Genomic DNA, 22,606 nt, shown 5'->3' with positions numbered 1-22,606 from the left:
GCATCAGCTATATGTATACATATGTCCCCATATTTCCTCTCTCTTGCGTCTCCCTCCCACCCTCCCTATCCCACGCCTCTAGGGGGTCACAAAGCACCAAGCTGATCTCCCTGTGCTATGCGGTGGCTTCCCACTAGCTATCTGTTTTACATTTGGTGGTGTATATATGTCCATGCCACTCTCTCACTTTGTCCCAGCTTACCCTTCCCCCTCCCCGTGTCTCAAATCCATTCTCTATGTCTGTGTCTTTATTCCTGTCCTGCCCCTAGGTTCTTCAGAACCATTTTTTAATTTAGAGTCCAGGTATATGTGTTAGCATACAGTATTTGTTTTTCTCTTTCTGACTTACTTCACTTTGTAGGACAGACTCTTGGTCCATCCACTGCACTACAAATAACTCAATTTCGTTTCTTTATATGGCTGAGTAATATTCCATTGTATATATGTGCCACATCTTCTTTATCCATTCATCTGTCAATGGACACTTAGGTTGCTTCCATATCCTGGCTATTGTAAACAGAGCTGCAGTGAACATTGTGGTACCTGACTCTTTTTGAATTATGGTTTTCTCTGGGTATATGCCCAGTAGTGGGATTGCTGGGTCATATGGTAGTTCTGTTTTTAGTTTTCTAGGAAACCTCCGTATTGTTCTCCATAGTGGCTGTATCACTTTACATTCCCACCAACAGTGCAAGAGGGTTATCTTTTCTCCACACCCTCTCCAGCATTTATTGTTTGTAGATGTTTTGATGATGGCCATTCTGACTGGTGTGAGGTGATACCTCATTGTAGTTTTGATTTGCATTTCTCTAATGATTAGTGATATTGAGCATCCTTTCATGTGTTTGTTGGCAATCTGTATATCTTCTTTGGAGAAATGTCTATTTAGGTCTTCTGCCCATTTTTGGATTGGGCTGTTTGTTTTTTTGATATTGAGCTGCATGAGCTGCTTGTAAATTTGGAGATTAATCCTTTGTCAGTTGCTTCATTTGCAAATATTTTCTCGCATTCTGAGGGTTGTCATTTTGTCTTTTTTATGGTCTCCTTTGCTGTGCAAAAGCTTTTAAGTTTCATTAGGTCCCATTTGTTTATTTTTATTTCCATTTCTCTAGGAGGTCGGTCAAAAAGGATCTTGCTATGATTTATGTCATAGAGTGTTCTGCCTATGTTTTCCTCTAAGAGTTTTATAGTGTCTGGCCTTACGTTTAGGTCTTTAATCCATTTTGAGTTTATTTCTGTGTATGGTGTTAGGGAGTGTTCTAATTTCATTCTTTTACATGTAGCTGTCCAGTTTTCCCAGCACCACTTATTGAAGAGGCTGTCTTTTCTCCATTGTATATTCTTGCTTCCTTTATCAAAGATAAGGTGACCATATGTGCGTGGGTTTATCTCTGGGCTTTCTATCCTGTTCCATTGATCTATCTTTCTGTTTTTGTGCCAGCACCATACTGTCTTGATTACTGTATCTTTGTAGTATAGTCTGAAGTCAGGGAGCCTGATTCCTACAGCTCTGTTTTTCTTTCTCAAGATTGCTTTGGTTATTTGGGGTCTTTTGTGTTTCCATACAAATTGTGAAATTTTTTGTTCTAGTGCTGTGAAGAATGCCCTTGGTAGTTTGAGAGGGATTGCATTGAATCTTTAGATCACTTTGGGTAGTATAGTCATTTTCACAATGTTGATTCTTCCAATCCAAGAACATAGTATATCTTCCCATCTGTTTGTATCATCTTTAATTTCTTTCATCACTGTCTTATAGTTTTCTGCATACAGGTCTTTTGTCTCCTTAGGTAGATTTATTCCTAGGTATTTTATTCTTTTTGTTGCAGTGGTAAATGGGAGTGTGTCCTTAATTTCTCTTTCAGATTTTTCATCATTAGTGTATAGGAATGCAAGAGATTTCGGTGCATTAATTTTGTATCCTGCTACTCTACCAAATTCATTGATTAGCTGTAGTAGTTTTCTGGTGGCATCTTTAGGATTCTCTATGTATAGCACCATGTCATCTGCAAACAGTGACAGTTCTACTTCTTTCCAATTTGCATTCCTTTTATTTATTTTTCGTCTCCAATTGCTGTGGCTAAAACTTCCAAAACTATGTCGAATAATAGTGGTGAGAGTGGGCAGCCTTGTCTTGTTCCTGATCTTAGAGGAAATGGTTTCAGTTTTTCACCATTGAGAATGATGTTGGCTGTGGGTCTGTCATATATAGCTTTTATTATGTTGAGGTAGGTTCCCTCTATGCCTACTTTCTGGAGAGTTTTTATCATAAATGGGTGTGGAATTTTGTCCAAAGCTTTCTCTGCATCTATTGAGATGATCATATGGTTTTTCTTCTTCAGTTTGTTAATATGGTGTATCACGTTGATTGATTTGCGTATATTGAAGAATCCTTGCATTCCTGGAATAAACCTCACTTGATCATGGTGTATGATCCGTTTAATGTGCTGTTGGATTCTGTTTGCTAGTATTTTGTTGTGGATTTTTGCATCTATGTTCATCAGTGATATTGGCCTGTAGTTTTCTTTCTTTGTGACATCCTTGTCTGGTTTTGGTATCAGGGTGATAGTGGCCTCGTAGAATGAGTTTGGGAGTGTTCCTTCCTCTGCTATATTTTGGAAGAGTTTGAGAAGGATAGGTGTTAGCTCTTCTCTAAGTGTTTGATAAAATTTGTCTGTGAAGCCATCCGGTCCTGGGCTTTTGTTTGTTGGAAGGTTTTTAATCACAGTTTCAATTTCAGTGCTTGTGATTGGTCTGTTTACATTTTCTCTTTCTTCCTGGTTCAGTCTCAGAAGGTTGTGCTTTTCTAAGAATTTGTCCGTTTCCCAGGCTGTCCATTTTATTGGCATAGAGTTACTTCTAGTAGTCTCTCAAGATCCTTTGTGTTTCTGCAGTGTCAGTTGTTATATTTTAACATTTTTTATTCTAATGAGTGGTTATAAAGTCCCCAGTGTTGCATATTGATGTAGGAGGCATTACATGTATATTAGTTCTTTCTTTTCTTCTCTCTTCTGTGTTTCTCACAGAATCGAATTCAGCTTTTCATTTTAAACATGAGGAACTGCGCTCTAGAGAAATCCAGCGATTTTTTAATTTTCCTCAGTATTCTCATGGAATTACAGTCTGGGTCTCACACTGCTTTAAACTTGGTATTCTAGCTGTGCTCGAGGCCCTCTATGTAACTGTCATGTATCTTCGGGATAGAAAGGACTTTCCACTCTGGTTTATACTCTTTAATGATAGGCATTTCCACCATCTTGAAAAGAACACTCCCCCGAGGTGTGAATATTGTTTTTCCAGTTTAGGAAGAATAAGCTCAAGAGGTAGAATCTGGAAGCCTTGGTTAGAGTCTCAGTTCTGATTCTGGGGGAGTGGGGAGTTTGTGGGGAACCCTAGGAAAATCACTTTACCTCTGGGCCACAGTTTCCTTATCTGTAAATTGAGGAGCTGAAGCTTTTTCCTATAACTGATTTCTAAAAGTACACCTATTTTAGGTTGCACAGTTAAAACAGTTTATGCTAGAAAAATTATTCAATACAGACAAGTAAAAAAAAAAAAAACTGGGTTAGGGGGAGAAGGTAGGTATGTAGATATAGAATAAAACTGACTCTGGACCTGGAAGCTCTTACTCACCCTGAAGAAACTTTGCAGCACTTGCCTTTTTTTTTTTGCGCGGTACGCGGGCCTCTCACTGCTGTGGCCTCTCCCGTTACGGAGCACAGGCTCCGGACGCGCAGGCGCAGCGGCCATGGCTCACGGGCCCAGCCGCTCCGCGGCATGTGGGATCTTCCCGGACCGGGGCACGAACCCACGTCCCCTGCATCGGCAGGTGGACTCTCAACCACTGCGCCACCAGGGAAGCCCTGTAGCATTTCCTTTTAACGGGAGTTTCGAATCCGCTTACCTCCTTGTGGTGCTGACATTCTGCCTTGTGTTGTGGTTTTTTATCGCCTCCCCTCATTACAGAGTAAGCTCCTTGACTGCAGTGCCTGTGTCTTACGCGTATTCTGTCTTTGTCAACATAACTAAGTACAGTGCGCTGCAAACAGTTTGTAACTCCCTGAGCCTTCCTTCATGTCATCTTCCTCAATCCCCAAAAGCAGTGAACAACCGTGAACCTTAGGCAGCTCACTGTATTTTCCTCTTTAATTCTCCCAGACATCTTCAAAATTAAAAATTTTTCTTTGTCCTTTTTCCTGAAGGAGAGACTGTAAAGCGATGTGTTTGGATGGGAAGGATGTGGGCTCCATGTCGGCAGTAACACGGTGCCTTGGGTCCAGCGTCTTTTGACTTAATGTCCCAGTAGACACAGAAGCCTCAGTCAGTGACCAGCTCATGGCGGTTCTCAGCACGTGTGAATTCTCTGCTCTTATTTACGTAAAGGAAGACGTATCACATTGTTAAAAATCGTCACATATGATAAATTGCTTTCTATTGAATGAAAAAGCAATTAATCATGCTTGAGTGACCATTTATGTGCAAATAGGACTCAGTCAAGTAACCAGTTTTGAAAACTTGCTACCAAAGAGTTTCCACGTCACCGCAGTAGTTGGCTGGGGAGGAAAGGAAAGCTTTCATACCCTGGTGATTTTTTTTTTCCCCCTGAAGTTTTAAATTATGAACAAAATTCAAAAGAAATGTTCTTTTATGATTCTGGGTGTGTTGATGAATACGATATTTGTATTACACCTTGGTATCAAACGTTTTATTGTCTGCCTTCACTTACATATACTGTCAGAAGCTGCATGCTTAAGATCTGAATCTGCATCCTTCTAGCAGGGGTGCAGTAACTTCAGCGTGTGACGCGGGCAGGCGTTTCAGTCATGCATCTTGGAGACACGGGACCCAGAGTGGTCAGCGTGGCTGCGTGGTGCTCACGTGCGGCCTCTCCCGCAGCCCCGCCGAGTCTCTGAATCTGGGTTACTTAGGGCTGTCGCTGTTTCTAGCCTACCGGGAGCCCAAATGGAAAAGCCTTTGGGATCATCCTGTATTTTCAGTTCAAATGAATTCTTCTTTGTAGTCAACAACTTTGGGAGGAATTGAATTCACAGAGGGTACCGTTTGCAGCGTAATCTGCAGACTTGCCCCGAATTTGAAGGCTGCCCACCCTGGAATTGTAACACAAGTCAAAGGTGACCCTCTTTGAACATCCCGGAGGGTATGGCTGTTCTCCCACTGCAATATTTGATAGCTCAAGAGCTGTCAAAAAAGGGTAAACTAGGGACTTCCCTGGCAGTCCAGTGGTTAAGACGCTGCACTTCCAATGCAAGGGGCCGTGGGTTCGATCCCTGGTGGGGGAACTAAGATCCCGCATGCCGTGTGGCGAGACCAAACAAAATAGTAAACCGTTTGTCTTCTGAAGGTAGTGGTGTCTTTCCGATTGCTTCCATGGGAGCGCAGCCTGTGAAATGAACTGACGGTTACAATCCAGGTTTTGGTGGCCAGTGTTCTAGAATCTTTCATCGGGAACCCAAAGGTGCCCAATTCTGACCTGCGACGAGGCGGCAGAAACTTTCAAGTCCCGTTACCACTGTGTGCGTTTCCAAGTCTCGCTCCCCTTGTCTCATCCTGGCTGTGTTTTTTCCCCTGGATAGCAACGTCACTCCGTGAAGCTAGAACTTTTATCCTTTCTAACGTGCCTCCAGAGGAGTAACTGGCTTCTGATTGCCAGACTGGAGACTGGAGAGACAGGCACATCGCTGTGATATGGTGGGTTCTTTGGAAAGGAAGTCCGTCACGTCATCATCTGGTGCTGCGGATTTCATCCTGCTTCCTATCCTCACACTGTCTACTTGATGCTGAAGAAGAAGGAAAGAAAAAAAAAGACTGTGTCTGTTTTAAAAAATAACATCTGCTTCCACGTTTTATCTAGAAACCACGATTCTTTTTCTAGGAGTGTTAGCTAGTCCTTTGATTTTCCTGAATATGTTCCATTGCAATATCGCCTGCTCAGTCCAGGCCTGTGTCTTCTCTGTTTTCCATCTCTTCACTCAGATAAGCCTAGAATTGCTTCCATAACCTCCAATTTCCATATATCCTCCAAGTCCAGTTTCAGTGCCTTAAAGCATTTTTGGACGTGTCATCCCACAGTAAATGAGGTCTCCTTTTTTTTTTTTTTTTGACTGTGCCACAGGGCTTAGCTCCCCGACCAGGGATCGAACCCTGGCCCCCTGCAGTGGAAGCGTGGAGTCCTAACCACTGGACCGCCAGGGAAGTCCCTGTGATGTCTCCTTCTAATCTCCCATTATCCTTTCAGATACACTTCTCTTGTGCCCACGATCCTTTTATATTTTGCAGTTTAGGATTTTGGTGCGTATTCTGTGTTACCTAAATTGAGGGACTGTGTGGCATATCATGCAAACCAGGGAAGTTTTGAGAGGGAAAGTGGGCGTAATCCAGGACTGTCCCAGTCTCATGAGGATGTACTGTTGACGTTACTTCTAACAGAATCTCCGAGGAAGAGACCATTGACACTCTGAGCGTGCCTGGTAAATATCCAGTTGTGGCTCGCGGGCTCAGTAGCTGTGGCACGTGGGCTCAGTAGTTGTGGCTCACGGGCTGTATAGTGCAGGCTCAGTAGTTGTGGCGCACGGGCTTAGTTGCTCCGCGGCATGTGGGATCTTCCCGGACCAGGGCTCGAACCCGTGTCCCCTGCACTGGCAGGTGGATTCCTCACCACTGCGCCACCAGGGAAGTCCCCACATACCGTTTCTAAAGGCTGAAGACAGAATGGTATCTGAGGCACGGCAGCAGTCAACTGAATATGCCAACACGTTTTCTCAGTTATTTAGCTGACTTTTGGAAGTGCATTCGACTTAGAAAATGCCCGGCAGTGCATGGTTTAATATCGCTTTAGGAAGTTTAGTAACAGTTTGTTGTCACTGTTCTGGTGCCACTGCAACCTGACAGTTCCTGGCTGGCAGGACCGTAAGGTATGATATTCCTGTAGCGGGAGACTTCCCAGTGTGCGGTTAGGGTTAGCAGGGCAGGTCAGTGGGGACAGCCTCATTCCATTTCACCCACATGATTGACTAGGGTGGCTATTGTACTATTAAATAAGCCATTCTATTCTGCTAGACCTTTTCTCCTTTTTTAACACTGCAGTTTCCATAGGAAACCCACAATGGGCTCACCACGGCCAAGTGGAGGGGAGTGGCAGGTTGCATGAATATGTCCGTTGGTCCTTGGTCTTTGCCTGTCACAGGCTTTGTGATTGATTCTGTGATTTCAATTCTGTCCAACTTAACTGCTCTCCCCGCAGACCCAGCCTGGAGTCCTTTGTTGCCCTAAACATTTCCTCACAGATCTTTTATTAACTTTTTCTTTTCTGCTCTAATTTTTCTCCCTCTTACCTACTTTAGCATGTAGCCCTGTAACAATAATGAGGAAGAAAAATACATCTCTAGTGGTGTGATCAGGTGAAGCAACAAATGCACTTCTCTTCTCTATTTAAAAAAAAAAAAAGGACTTTCAAACTTACTGATTTTCTCCCCGGCTAAATGCTTGTAGAGAAGACAGAATGAAAAGATTGAAAAGGCCCAACTTTTCCTAATTAAATCTTTCATTGTGAATGTTAGCTGGGAGAAGAGCAACGTTTTTTTCTCTTTAATTATGGTAGTTGTGATATTTTAGGAAAAATTACGGCAGGAGGCGATCAGATTATCAGGGGTTTTTTGCTTTTGTCATCAGAATTGATTTCTGTGACTCTCAAATGGAGTGGTTTGCTAGTGTGAGAGGCTGCTAGTTGTCTGTTTTGGTTTGCCCTGTCTTTGTGGGTTATAAAACCCCTAATTGTATCTGCATGTGGTCACTTGGAATCCAGGCTGTGTTTCCCCACCTCTTTTGCATCTAGGCATCACTGTATTACAAAATGTTGATTAATTGCTTGTAAATGGAAGTGCCGTGTGCAATTTCTTGGAAGAATTGCGAAGGAGGAAGGCTTTTCCCCCTTTCCGTCTCCCTAAGGGGAATGCAGGCATGATGGCTAAGCTCAGGCAGCCTTTTTGGAGCATGAGGTGGGATCCATGAATGGCTGAGCAACAAGATACCAGGAACCTCTGGACTGCCCGTGTGTGAGTGAGAGAGAAACTCTTGTGTAACACCTGTTACCTGTGGTTTGTTCTCCTATGATACTGACCACTGTCTTAACTCGTATATCTCTGAATCTGTTTCATCTGGTTTTGTATGAGGACAGCTCTTGGAGATTTTTTGTTTTCATATCAGACTCTATGCCTCAGAGGTAAAGGAATGCTTTATCTGGGGGACAAGAACAGTCTTAACTCCTGTAAATACAAATCTGTGAGATGTTCTGCAGTGTCTAGAATCTAACTTGTCATGTAAGAAGCCATCATGGTGATGCTTTTAAAATCACAAAAATGCTCTTCCCCTGTGCTTTGCCTTTCTCTTCCTCCTCCCCTAAGGTTTCAATCCCGAAGCCAGTAAGTGCAATAGAAAAAGAGGCATTCAGGTGTTGGGGGGTGGGCGTGGTGGCCCAGAACAGGGTGGGGAGCCTGGCTTGGGGGGTCCAAGCCCTAAAGCAGGGCGAGGAGGTTGGAGGTGCAGGTGAGGAGGGTGAACTGGGCAGGTGTCCAGGTAGGAAGAAAGAGCATGGGGAGATGGGTTCCTGCATTAATACACGGGTGCATAGTTGAAAGAACCCAGAAGGTTCCTCAGAGCCCACTCACCCAGGGAGTTAATGAGGGCACAGGACATAGCTTAGCAGGGGTTACAAAGCACAGGCGAACGCCAGGGTTCCCAGGGGCTCACTGGCGCAGCCCCCCAGGCTCGTTTCTTGGTTGCTCAGGGCATACTTTATCTCCAGGTAAGAACTTTCAAGACATATTCAACGAGTCTGGGTGTTGGGAGTGCGTGGGCAGAAATGTCTAGTGCTGTCTTCTGTGCCCAGCTGGTCAGGTGCCTCTAACCAGGTATAAGCCAGCGACCTGCACATTCCTGGACATGTGAACGTGCTGGTCCTGGAGCCTCCAGGTGTTTGCAACTTTGAACAGGACATGACACATCTCGAGCTCATCTACTCATCTGGATCTTGACCCAGAATCAGTATCAGACTTCCAGGTGTCCCTGCAGGTCAGCATAGAGCCATCCCAACACGGCTGTAAGATAACCCTGCTTCACGCAGTTATATGTAGGGGTATCGATGGCGTACGTAAAGAGGTTAAAAATAATGGACGCCAGAGTTCTCGCTGTTAGAGAAGGGAGTTAACAAATAGGAAACGGAGAAAATGAGAATGAACCATGCAGTGTTGTATTGGAATCCATCTATTGGTGTGAACTTGGGATTCAAGTTCAGATGTGTGTGTACAGATCCGTACAGATGTGTGTGTGTGGGGGTGAGTGTGTGTATTCTCTCATTCTGTGCACTGAGAATACTGAGCCCCCAAGTAACAATGAGCACATCTAGTGCCCAGATTTTGGCTTGTAAGTACTATTTTCCACAGAATCAGCTCATTGGAGAAATGGCTGATTGATTCCAAGCCTGTGGCAGCAAAAGTACAAGATGAGCTTGACTGTCTCTTGCCAGAAAGCAGGGAAGTCCTCAGTGATGGGGACGCGTCAAAAGGACACTGGGACATTTGCTGAAACTTGGGGGCTGAGGATTAGATGGTAATGATGTATCATGCTCAGTTTTTGACTTTGGTGATTATGTTGTGGTTTTGCAGGAAAATGTCTTTGTAGGAATACCCTAAAGTTTATGGGACATCAAGCGAACAGCTTAATCTCAAATGGGTCAGGGCAGAAAAGCAGGTCTTTGCATTGTATCTTCTCTAACTTTGTGGGAGGTTGAACAAAAGAAAAACACTCAAAAATTGTGGTCAACGATGATACCTATTTTTTTCAAGGATGCTGGGGTCCAACCCTGAGACCCTTCTTGAGAAAAAATATTTGTCTTATTATTCCTTTATGGAAAAAACTCTGTTGCATTAAAATAATGCATTAATAATAATAATAATGCATTAATGCAACTCTGTTGCATTAAAATAACATTCTTATAGAAAGAATATTGGAAAAATTTTTAAAAATTTTTAAATGTTTCTTCACTAATACATCTGCGTTTAAAATTGTAATATAAAGTATACTGTATAAAGTATACTGTATTTAATTAGTATATTTAGTATATTGTGTAAAATCATTTAGATTTTAATTTATATATAAATATTTAATTTATATAAATAGGTGTGTGTGTGTGTATGTGTGTATATATATATATATATATATATATATATATATATGTAAAATTTATATATATGCCCACAAAAATATACATATAGCTTGCTGACCAGGCAGTGAAGTTTTAGAACCCAAAGTAGAAGGCAGGTCACTTTTTTCCGTCTGGCTTTTTTTTTTTTTTCCTTTTCTTTCTTTTCTTCTTCTTTTTCTTTTTTAAATGGATCTGTATGTATATTTTCTTTCTTGGTAGTTGGAAAATCCTGTTTTTCTTTTAAAGCAGACCTAATCTTTTTCAGCAGATTAAGCCTCCATGATAATGTTCGAAATTGGTGAGCAATCTGCTGCTGCTTTGAAATGTCAACCAAAACTTGTAGAGGAGCTTGTGGAAGGTTCTTACTGGGATCAGCTGAGAGCCTGTAGCAGCGTTTCGGGGTTGACCGTGGGCTCAGGGGCGGTAGGGTGACGTGGTCCCTGTCTCGACGCGATGGTTTGTTTAAGCGTGTGGGGAAGTGGGGGAGGAGCTGTCCCTCCCCGGGCTCTGGGCCGGATCTCCTGACCGGTCCCCTTAGTGAGATGGGCTCTTGAGGCTGGACCACTGGGCCAGGCCGCCGAGCGGCACTAACGGGGCCTTGTCGCGTTTGGCCCTGCGACGTTAACGCCGTCAGTGCTGACTCGCTCTGCTCTGCTAATTGCATAGCTTTTCGTGATTTGGTTTAACATTGAGCAGACAGCCTTCTGTGAACCCCTGCTTCTCTTTTTTCGAGCGATAACACTCCAACCTGGGAAAATAACTTAGCGCTTCACCTTGTAGGAGTGTAGGTGTACTTTGGGCACATGAACTGACTGTGTGATTTCTCTTTTTTCTTTTACAGTCACCCTGTCCCACATCACACAGCTGGTCCTCAGCCACAACAAGCTAACGAGTAAGTCAGCGCCGTCCTGTTACACAACTTCTGACTTTTAGGGACTGTGGCGGTACTGCTGATTCTTCTGTCTTCCTTTACAGACACTAATGACAAGTGATTATTTAGGCAAACCGAGAGGTTACTTGGGTGACACTAAGGCACCTGAGCAGATGGTGGTCCTGTATTTTGTAGTTTGCTCTATTTTGAGGATTCTTCCCTATCATGTGTGTAAACTGCAGAAAGACAGTGACATTGTCTGGAAATGGTCCCCTTAGGGCATGGTAATTACTGCAGTGACCTGAAATGCTGAGACTTTCATTATTATTTAAAAAAAAAAAAAACTTATCAAAAAGAGGAGGGCTTCCCTGGTGGCACAGTGGTTAAGAATCCGCCTGCCAGTGCAGGGGACATGGGTTTGAGCCCTGGTCCGGGAAGATCCCACATGCCGCGGAGCAGCTAAGCCCGTGCACCACAACTACTGAGCCTGCACTCTAGAGCCCGTGAGCCACAACTCCTGAGCCCACGTGCCACAACTCCTGAAGCCCGCGCGCCTAAAGCCCGTGCTCCGCAACAAGAGAAACCACCGCAATGAGAAGCCCGCGCACCGCAACAAAGAGTAGCCCCCGCTCACCACAACTAGAGAAAGCCCATGCACAGCAATGAAGACCCAATTAATTAAAAAAAAAGTTAGAATAAGAGTTCTTTGCTTTCATTTATACTTTCTCCTCAAAAGGGGAAGATGTAACTGTTGCTATACTTTTCTTCCCTGCTTGATGGGGGGAGAAGAAAAGCCCAAAGTTGTAAAAATTATATAAACTTGCATCTGCGTTTTTCAAGTTCTTGAGTCTGGTTTCCAAGGAAAATTGTCCTGGGCATTGGCAGTGGTACGGTTAACATATAGTTGATTTCATACCTCTTTGTAACGTATCTTCTGTGAATAATTGTGGGCCACTTTATTTATTTATTTTTATTTATTTCTTTATTTTTTTGTGGTACGCGGGCCTCTCACTGTTGTGGCCTCTCCCGTTGTGGAGCACAGGCTCCGGACACGCAGGCTCAGCGGCCATGGCTCATGGGCCTAGCCGCTCCGCGGCATGTGGGATCCTCCCGGACCGGGGCATGAACCCGCATCCCCTGCATCAGCAGGCGGACTCCCAACCACTGCGCCACCAGGGAAGCCCGCCATTTTATTTTTAGAGCTGTGGCTTTAAAGTTTTTAATGACAGGGACCCACTCTGCCATCTGATTTCTAATTGACGGTCACTTCTTTGTGCTTGCCATATTTCCTGCAGACTTGAATGATTTTTCTAATCATGTGGCCGGAATTTGTTAGGGAGCTTTCCACGTCCAGTGAAACGAAGCAGAATCTCATGTTGAGGGATTTGTGTCGCGAATTTATGTGTGTGTGTGCGTTACATACAGCTTGAAGCAGTGTTACAGAGCTGTTGATTACTGAGAATTGAGTGGCAGTTAGGGCCCCTCGTGTGCAGCAGACAGGCATATGAGTTCATTTTTAGCAAAAAGCACATGTTTGTATGGCAAGGACAGAGGGGTACAGTTGTCATGTTTGCGTATCGGGGGCTCCAGCAACTGAAAGTGAGGCTGACAGGTCACGTGTGATCGTTATTGTAACAGGTAATACGCTGCCACTTTCATTGTTTTTGTAATAAACGGTTCTCTTCACTGAGACCCTAATCCCAGTTCAGAGGGGATTTGCAGTTTGTTTTGGAGGGGGGGACTGCATGATCCCTAAATGACCCCAGATTTTGTGAGCAGAAATTCCAGAAGCTGTCTGTCGTTTAGCTCATGAACATATTTCTTAATTGCCAAGCTTACTACTGTTGTTAGATCTTGCATCATCATCAGAGCAAAAGTTTCCATTTAAACAAGAAAGCCAAACATGTTTTATGCCTACTATACCATTAATTGATCTGGTCCTTAAAAAGTCTTTCAGGTGGTTGTAGTTTATTTCTTTTTAAATGTCCACAAAGAGAGAAATCTCAGGGATCAGGGGATCAATTTGTCTTTCCGGGCATGCAACATGAGATTAATTTGGGTAGGCATAAATACAGTTAAATTGTGTCTGCTGCTGAAGAGGTTCGCTGTGAATGGATGCAAACTTTTTATTTATTTCTTCCTTTTTTTTTTTCTTCCCCTTTCTCCCGTTTGAGACACTCTTGACCTAATCCAGTAAGCTCTAATTAATTGTCTTGGTAAATTCTGTTTCAAGCCACTGTGAGTGGTGTCAGTGACACCCGATCTGTTCCATCCACTAAGGTCAAATTAGCATCTTTTACTGTTTTTCTGGCATTTAAATGAATGGCTTTGCTATGGTTTTTCCAGTGTTTATAGTAAATATGTCCATTTGATGGAAATATAAATATGCATTACACGGAGGTGGGTGTGCCCACCCTCCTGTCACTTTTTATTGTAATCAGTGTCTTTCACTTTCCGTGGTCTTTAACGGGGACTGGCTGACAGCACCGCATTCAAACTCAGACTCAAAAGATAAACCCCTCAGCACTGCTTTCATCTTGAAAAAGTATGTGTGTTTTTCTCTTCGTGTGCCAGTTACACTGTCGTGATATCTCCTCTTGTGTACTTAGGGACTGAATCACCAGCTTCGTCACACTGGGACCTTGATCTGGGGACAGCTCTTGACTCCACGGACCTGAGTCGGTATCTGTAGGGCCGTTGGAACAGTGTAGCACTCGCACCTTTTCATGCTGGTGGTTTTGACATCAATGGGTCCACTCAACGCAGTACGACTGAGGCCACGTGGAAGGGGGAAGCGGGCTGATGACCCCTAAATTCCCTAAGATTTTGTGAGTGGAAATTCTTGACGTTTTCGACACAAGAGTTCGTAAACGTCTTTCAAAATTGTCAGCGTGATCGCTGTTAGAGGTTCCTTATTATTACAGCGACACGATTGACGATTAAACCTGGGGCTTGGGGCCCTGCTGATGGATTTTGGTGCAGTGACTGCGGGGTGACCCTGCCGGCAGCAACTTGCCCAGGTACACGTTCCCGCGATGCACGGAACGAGTGGGAGGCCGAGTTGCGAGTGAATCTTTTCTTTCTGCGTTTCTGCTGTGACTGGACAGGTAGCTCTCTGGGCACCGGAAGGAGGTGCTTTTCTGGCTTCAGAGGAAAGCTGAGGTTCTGACGCCAGGCCGCCCCACCCCTCCCTTCCTCCCTTGCCTGCCCCCCCTCCACCCTCCGCCTCCACCCTCCGCCCACCCTCCTCCCACACCCCTGCCCTCCAGGGCCAACCAGAACCCTCTCTTCCCCCAATGCCTATTGTTCGTAGACTCTTGACACCAGCGTGGCCCTTTCTCGTCCTCCTGTTGCTTCCTGTTCCTTCCTCTCCAGATATATCTTAAGCTTTGTTGAAGGCAGGGACCATGTCTTGTTCTTTTTTTTCCCTTCATATTTATTTATTTATTTGGCTGTGCCGGGTCTTTGTGGCCACCTGCGGGCTCTTAGTTGCAGCGTGTGCACTTCTTAGTTGTGGCATGTGGGCTCCTTAGTTGTGGCATGTGGGGTCTTAGTTGTGGCATGTGGGGTCTTAGTTGTGGCATGTGGGCTCTTATTTGTGGCATGTGGGCTCCTTAGTTGTGGCATGCGGGATCTTAGTTCCCCGACCAGGGATCGAACCTGGGCCCCCTGCATTGGGAGCACGGAGTCTTAGCCACTGGACCACCAGGGAAGTCCCTCTTATTCTTCTTTAAGGCCTGATGCTGAGTGCACAGCAGCTTCCCAGTCAGTCCTCATAGAAAGCAATAGTGGTTGATGGGAGGGGGCAGACAGAGGACCAGCAGGGCCGGGGGGGAAATAGCTGGCTTCCGTGAAGCGGTCAGTGTAGGAAGCTGATAGTTTCCTCAGGATCAGCTGGTTAACGGACTTGGTTAGCTGTGACCACTACACACTTCTGTTTCTTAACTACTTATAGGCTCACTTCAAATGTGCTGAACCGTGAGTGCTCTAAAGAAACAGAACCTCAGGTCCTAGAAATTGCTGTCTGTGCCCCCTTTATAGGGGCCCTTTCATAGGTAAGGGATGATGTGCTGACATGGTACAGGCAGACCTCGCTTTATTGCACCTGGCAGACATTGCGTTTTTGTGGGGGAAATTGAAGGTCTGTGGCAACCCTGTGTCGAGCAAGGCTGTTGGCACGCTTTTTTTCCTACAGCATTTGCTTACCTCGTGTCTCTGCATCACACTTTGGTAACTCTCACAGTATTTCAAATCCTTCACCAGCAAAAAGATGACAGCTCGTTGAAGGCTCAGATGATGATGGTTTGCACTTTTTTTAGCAATAAAGTACTTTTTAAGGTATGTACATTGTTTTCTAGACATAATGCTTTGCACACTTAATAGATGACAGGATAGTATAAACATAACTGTTACAGGCACCAGGAAGCCAAAAATTGGTGTGACTCAGTTTACAGCAGTAATCTCTTTATTGTGGTGGGTGGTCTGGAACCAAACCTGCATTGTCCCCAAGGTGTGCCTGTGCTCCTCGGGGACACCTAAGGACCCACGGTGGGGAAAGCGGGCATCATGACCACCCATGGGTGCTTTTTTCCACCCAGCGACCCTTGTGGGCTCAGCTGAGTTTCACTTCTCCAAAGGGAAGTGAAGACCTATACTATCCCGTGTCTTCGGGTTTGGAACCTGCTACTCTTTCACTTAGTTTTATATATTTAAGGTCCCGAATGATTTACTAATATTTTCATACAGTGAATTGTAGGTTAAGTTTCTTGAAATTAGGAGCCCTGTCATGTGCTTATATATGTTGTACCATCCCACAGCAGTGCCAGAAGTGTGCAGAACATGAAACAGACACTCAGTTAATGCCGGTTGATTAGTGGCTTGGTAGGTGGTACGTTTTGCTAAGTCCCAGCAGTCCGAGATGATAGACTCAAGGGCTTGCTTGCTCTCAGTGTGTCTAAGATGGGGACACAGCATTATTTCAAAGGTGATCTTCCTGTGTCCCTGCTCTCCTGCCTTGGTGATGACCCTCCCTTGTAAATAAGCCAGGGTTAGATGAGTCTTTTTCAGTCTGCGCCTTATCTGATCCCTGGTTTTTATGGTATTTGGGAGTTTTAGCTTTGTAAATGTTTTTCTGCTTGTTTGCAGTCTTAAAGAGGAATTTCTTTCTGAGACAACCATTTTAAGCCTTGTCCACTAGAGGTCACTGTTGGGATACGTTACTTTTTTTTTTTTCCTCCTCATTTTGTACTAAAAGATTAGAAATCAAATTTGTGTTGTCAGACGACATTTTTTTGCAAGTTTCTCGGCTCCGTCCAACAGGGATGTTACTACTTCCATTTACATAATGCAGTTTTGCCATAATTAATGTAGATAAGGAGGTATGTTATTTTTCTGTTTGGCTCCCCAAATTTAAGTATACATTCAGTGTCACGTGTCATTTTTAGTGTTTATTATGGCTACTTTCTCATGTTAGAAACTTTTCTTCCAGTCTGTTTAAAGTGAGAGGATTTTATTGCCTTTTATAGTCATTTTCGTATTGAGTATATATGAGATTTTTTTTCTCCTGTGGAAGAAAGAAGTTTAAAATATGTATGTATGTGACTAGATTTTAATTTAAAAATAACCGTGCATTTTGTGCATATTTAAACTGATTCTTTTACTGAATGCCACTGTGTAGGGAAGAATACGATGCATTCTGAAATGAATTACATTCTGTGTCACTGATAAAACAGTCTCTGAGCATCAATTTTTCAATGTGATGCTTTTCTTAATTTGAAAAAGAATTTTATTCTTACAGCCAAACCTATGTACAAATATTGCCAGCACCTTAAATGTGACAACAGTATTTATTTTCATTTTGTGACCCATGCATGTTAAGGACTAAACCCTCCTCATTTTCCGCAAGATGCAAAGGAGGTCTTTTTGCTTTGTGCAAACACTGAACAACCAGCTCTATGTAAACCTTTCATAAGTGTGGGTCTCTGAATGTAATTGTTTAGTTTTATACTTTGAACTTTTAACTGTCATGTAAAACATTCTCTTGAGATATTAGCAGCTTTGCCAGCCATAACTGTGACCCTGTCTTGTCGTTTAATGTGTCGGAAATGGCTAGGCAGGCAGTAAACCTAAGTGTGATGGCAAAACTTATGTCTTTTTTTTAACAGGCTGTTTCTTATTAGTTATAGCTTATCTATGAATTCAAAATTATAATGAACAAGAAAATACTAGGGTATTTTCTTTAGTGATTTCAGTAACTTCTTTATAAAGATACTATTCTAAACACATGGAAGCTAATATAATGTTTTAAGATTTTATGCAGATATATATATTGATAGTATCTTTACTGTACGTCTTATTATAAAGGAATTAAGGAACATGTTTTGCATGAAAATATTGCAGTCTCAAAATATGCAGTTGCAATTATAACGAAGAAAAGTGAGCAGTTTTTAAAAAGCATAATAAACTGAAACCCTTTTCGACAGACATAATAGATTGTTGAGATGAATGAGAAAAATTAACTGTCCCAACTTGTAAGAATGACCTTCACCAGTCTTCCAGCACCTTCCTATTGCCAAATGTCTAGTTATTTCCTCTTCCATAGATTATTTGTCATGCCTTATGCAAAAGTTCTTGTGCATGGCTTGTATGAAATTAAACTATGAGGGAGAATATGCAAAATAAATCGCCTCTCTGTCATGAATTTACCTTGTGACAGTATCAAAACAACTTGCTGTTTGCATTTTAACAAAGTACAAATGTATTTATAATACAGAGGCTTTGATCAATAGCTTATTTTTTTAATTAGTGCACATTCATCAATTTGTTCCTGTGCCATCATTTGAAAGATTGGATTCGAAAAAATGTATACATAGTATTGAGCCAGACAAGCTATTAATCGACCAGTACTTTCCGATGGTGCCACTGGCTAGGTACCATTTAAAAAAGCGCCTGTAGTTGGGAGTTTGTTATTTTGGGTTTTAGTAAGGAAGCATGCAGGGCCGTCACATGGAAGCATCTGTTGGCCCCATGGTCCAGAACCAGCACAGTCCAAGACCAGCGGGTGAAGTTGGAGAAGGTGGGTTTCGATGCAGTTGTATCCTCCGCTCAGACACTTGTCATCCTCTGATCCCTTTCATGTCAGCCCCACCATCCCAAATGTACCTACTCTAGAATTCCTCTTCTTGGAGTCCTGCCCTGTGCTAAGAGGAAGCAAGCTAAGGGTAGTGTGTTAATTCTTCCACAACAGATTTTTAAAGGGAACAACTTCACTTATGGGAATTTCAGAAAGGTGGCAGGCTGTGGAGATCATTATGTGCGAAATAATGGAAACTTGTCACTTTCCAAACCCTAGCTCACCCACCGTGGGGAGCTGATCTTGGAAAGGGTTTCTTTTACTATTTCTTTAAAATTTAAAAAATTAAAAAAAATTTTTTTGGAGTCTAGTTGATTTACAGCGTTGTTTTAGTTTCTGCTGTACAGCAAAGTGAATCAGTTACGCGTGTACATATATCCTTTCTTTTTTAGATTCTTTTCCCATATAGGCCGTTACAGAGAATTGAGTACAGTTCCCTGTGCGATACAGTAGGTCCTTGTTAGTTACCTATTTTATATGTAGTAGTGTGTATATGTCAATCCCAATCTCCCAATTTATCCCTCCCCCCGTCCCCTTCGGGTAACCATAAGATTGTTTTCTACAGCTGTGATTCTATATCTGTTTTGTAAATAAGTTCATTTGTACCGTTTGTTTTAGATTCTACATATAAGTGATATCATACGATATTTGTCCTTCTCTGTCTGACTTACTTCACTCATTATGACAATCTCTAGGTCCATCCATGTTGCTGCAAATGGCATTATTTCATTCTTTTTAATGGCTGAGTAGTATTCCATTGTATATATGTACCATATCTTCTGTCTCCATTCCTCCATCAGTGGACATTTGGGTTGCGTCCATGTCCTGGCTATCTTTTACTATTTATAATAGAACCCTCAAACGGAATTTATCTACCAGCAGAAGTTTCTATGTAAATCATCTGACTCTGTCTTCTAGGTAATGTGTGTGTATCATGGTGGCGGGGGGAGCGGATATTCTAAAAGGTGCAATACTTGGTGATATACGTTCTTTTAGAGCAGTTCTTGACATTTCATAACTCACCGTTTTTAAGAAGAGGGTGAAAGCCTTGTCCATGATTCCTAGAAAATCGCACATAATCCTTATAATTTCAGCAGGTTTGTAGATCCTGTTAAAACCATCCATGAGTTTTTTAGGCGCGCGTGGAGCTCAGATTTAGAAACCTTGAGTAGGGGAGGGATGACATTAGTATATTTGCAGTGTGGATACACCAATCCTGTATCTTAGAGGAGATGTTTCCTGGAAATATGTGCAAAACTTCAGAAAGGTGATTTTTAAGGCATGTGAAGCTCCTTCTTTTTATGATAGCTTTTAAAAAGTGCTCATAAGCTACATCTGATTTACATGCTTCAACTTAAATTTTATGAAATACGAATTTGTAATCTACGCGGGCCTCTCACTGTTGTGGCCTCTCCCGTTGCAGAGCACAGGCTCTGGACGCACAGGCTCAGCGGCCATGGCTCACGGGCCCAGCCGCTCCGCGGCATGTGGGATCTTCCCGGACCGGGGCACGAACCCGTGTCCCCTGCATCGGCAGGCGGACTCTCAACCACTGTGCCACCAGGGAAGCCCCTAGAATTTGTCATCTTGAGTGACCCACACATGCAGGCAGACCTCCTTTATTGTACTTTGCCTTATTGAGCTTCACTGATACTTCGTGTTTTTACAAATTGAAGGTTTGTGGCAGCCCTGCACTGAGCAACTCTGTTAGCACCATTTTTCCAACAGGGTTTGCTCACTTCGTGTCTCTGTGTCACATGTCGGCAATTTTCACAATATTTCAAACTTTTTCTTTATTATTAAATCTGTTACGGTGGTCTGTGATCAGTGATCTTTGCTATCACTGCTGTAACTCGTCGCAGGCGCAGATGATGGTGGGCTCTTTTTAGCAATAAAGTATTTTTTCACTAAGTTAAGACTTTTTTTTTTTAAGCAATAATGCTGTTGCACACTTAATAGACTACAGTATAGTGTAAACATTTGTACGCACTGGGAAACTCACTTTATTGTGGTGGTCTGGAACCGAACCCGCAGTATCTCCGAGGTATGCCAGTAGTGTGTGTGTATATATATATATATATATATATATATATATATATATATATATACACACATATATATATGTTTTCTTCAACTCCAGTAGAACATTGAGAAAGCCTTTCTGTTCTCAGTTTTTCTTTCCCGTTGTCAGTCAGCTTAACAGGACAGAACACCGCTCTGATACAGTGGACCACGAGTTAACAAACTCGTCGACCCGTTTTCTCCTGCTTTGGGTCTGAACTTTCTTGTCTAACCTTCTGCTGTGCCTTTAGGCTTTTCCCGCCTGTGTAGCCTCTGTTGCAGTCGCCTGATTCCTAGCAGAAGTGCCTGCCCTTCTCTCCCAGTCGTGCTCATCCTTCCAGAAGTTGAGACGCATTCTCATCTTTCTCCGTAAAGCCCTTCTTTCCGGCCAACTGTGCGGGGACTAAAGGATAAGGTGTCCACAGCTTTTTCGCTTCTAAAGACCACATCCCCCAGAGACCGTGACCTGAGTGTGAAAGGAAGGGTTGGTTTTGGAGGGCTTGCTCTGTATCTGGGGGGGCGGCAGGCTTCACATGGTTGAGGAACCTGAGCTGGAGGTTGGGGGCCTCACTCTGGCTTTGAGCCTCTGTGCTCCCCCTTCCTTCCCCTGCTGCCTCCCCTGATGATGTCCGTGTGCAGTAACGCCCCGCTCCAGGGAGTCTCGGAGCTCTGTGGACCAGACGTTGGCCCTTGACCATCACTTGTTCAAACAGAAGAGCAGGGAGCCTCCCCAGCGTTAAAGGCATAGTCATGATCAGAAGGGGAGTTGACAGAGGTACAGTGTGGGTTTTCCAGCCCCGGGAATCTTCCTCCACCCCCTTTCCTTCTGCCTCGTGTACCCCTTCATCACCACCGGAACGTAAGGCAAGGAAGGAAGAGAAGCAGCCCTGTGTGGCTGCCCTCTTGCTGAAGTCATTCTTTTTTTTATTTTTTATTGAGGTCTAGTTGATTTACAATCTTGTGTTAATTTCTGCTGTACAGCAAAGTGATTCGGGTATGCATAGATATGCATTCTTTTTCATATTCTTTTCCATTGTGGTTTATCCCAGGATATTGAATGTAGGTCCCTGTGCTCTACGGTAGGACCTTGTTACATATCCATTTGCTGAAGTAATTCTTAATTGTGAAAGAAGACGTGAACTGTTGGCAAAGCGCTGTGTGTGTGTGAGAGAGAGGGAATTGGATTTGTCCAGTCTCCCTCTTAATAATTGAGGATTGAGAGAGTGTGTGTAGAATACTACATTGTAATAATTTTTAAAGTTTAAGAGCCTAGATAGCTCCTTCTGTGTCCCTGAGCCTGCTTTCTGCATTGATGGATTGAAATGTATTCAGTGGTCTTTTCTTTCTCGCTCTTTTCCGTGTTTCCAGACTTCTTAGGCATCTTTGCTAGAGGACGGAACCTCCACCCTTTTCTGGTCCTTCACTGGGTGTCACCTCCTCCCAGGCCCTTGAAGGTCACTGCCTTTCCGCTTGGTGCTGCTGCTTCAACCCAGCTCCCAAATTAAAGCTATTTCTTGATGTCCTGGCTGGTTGCTGCTGTAGCCCCTCGGCGCTGGAGTGTGATTTCGCAGGTGTGTTCCTAAAAGAATTCACGGTCTGGGAGGACACCTGGAAACTGCACGGACCATTCCTTGGTCCCTTCTGGGAACTTTAATGCAAGATTCAGACATCAGCTAACTTTTGCATCCTCAGAGGAGCAGAAATCCATGCTTGTCAGCTTCTTAGAGGATTTGTTTGGCTGTGCGTACACACTTTTTAGACCCCAGGGATAGATATTTTTGCATGTTAGACTTTATACTATAAAATCTGCCTTACTGCTTGCTTGTAACTTTTTCCCGTAATTTTTGTATACTTGATTATTCTCATCGTTGCTGAAAAAGTGGGACCATTTTTTTTTTTTTTTTTTGCAGTAAATTAAGTCAGGGATAGTTTTGGTTACTAAAACTACTTGAGCTGCAGAATCTTACGGAAGCCCATGATAGGATACACTAAGTATGTCCTTCTGGGTGTGGGTGCTCGGGAAGTACCGTTGATTAACGGAAAGCATCATTTTTGTCACTTATTATGCTAATAGTATTTGGGGCATCTTGGCCATTGTTGGGTGGCTATTTAGCTATTTCATTTTTACCTTGAGGAACATGTAGATCCTGTTAAATGAGAATTTGCTTTACTGTTCCATAATCTTTATGTTTTTAAATAACCTGTAACTCCCCTAATTCAGTGTTTTAATAGCTGCTCTGGGGGAGATCCCGTAAAACCTATAAAGCTGGTTATCGTCAGTATACCTTTGAACTTCAGATTCTTATACTAAGATATAATTAGTTCA

At 43.3% G+C, this 22,606-nt stretch overlaps 1 protein-coding gene across 8 annotated transcripts in view; it reads left to right on the top strand.

Moving 5' to 3' along the window:
* The window catches only part of RSU1 (Ras suppressor protein 1), a 363,740-nt gene that overhangs the window by 12,642 nt on the left and 328,492 nt on the right, over positions 1 to 22,606 (top strand). For 6 of the 8 annotated variants that reach the window (XR_004525414.2, XR_004525413.2, XR_004525412.2 and 3 more), the window contains exon 3: positions 11,058 to 11,108. The exons of the other annotated variants lie outside the window; for them this stretch is intronic. Coding sequence is in view for 3 of the 6 variants with exons in the window: in XM_019933500.2 (XP_019789059.1) it covers positions 11,058 to 11,108 (51 nt within the window). In the remaining 3 variants the exon portion in view is untranslated. The remainder of the gene's footprint in view (positions 1 to 11,057; positions 11,109 to 22,606) is intronic. 8 annotated transcript variants of the gene reach the window in all.

The sequence above is a fragment of the Tursiops truncatus genome, chromosome 2, assembly GCF_011762595.2.
Source record: "Tursiops truncatus isolate mTurTru1 chromosome 2, mTurTru1.mat.Y, whole genome shotgun sequence".
NCBI classification, from domain to species: domain Eukaryota; kingdom Metazoa; phylum Chordata; class Mammalia; order Artiodactyla; family Delphinidae; genus Tursiops; species Tursiops truncatus.
Note: the sequence above shows the minus strand (reverse complement) of the source record. Positions and strands in the feature narration are given on the sequence as shown.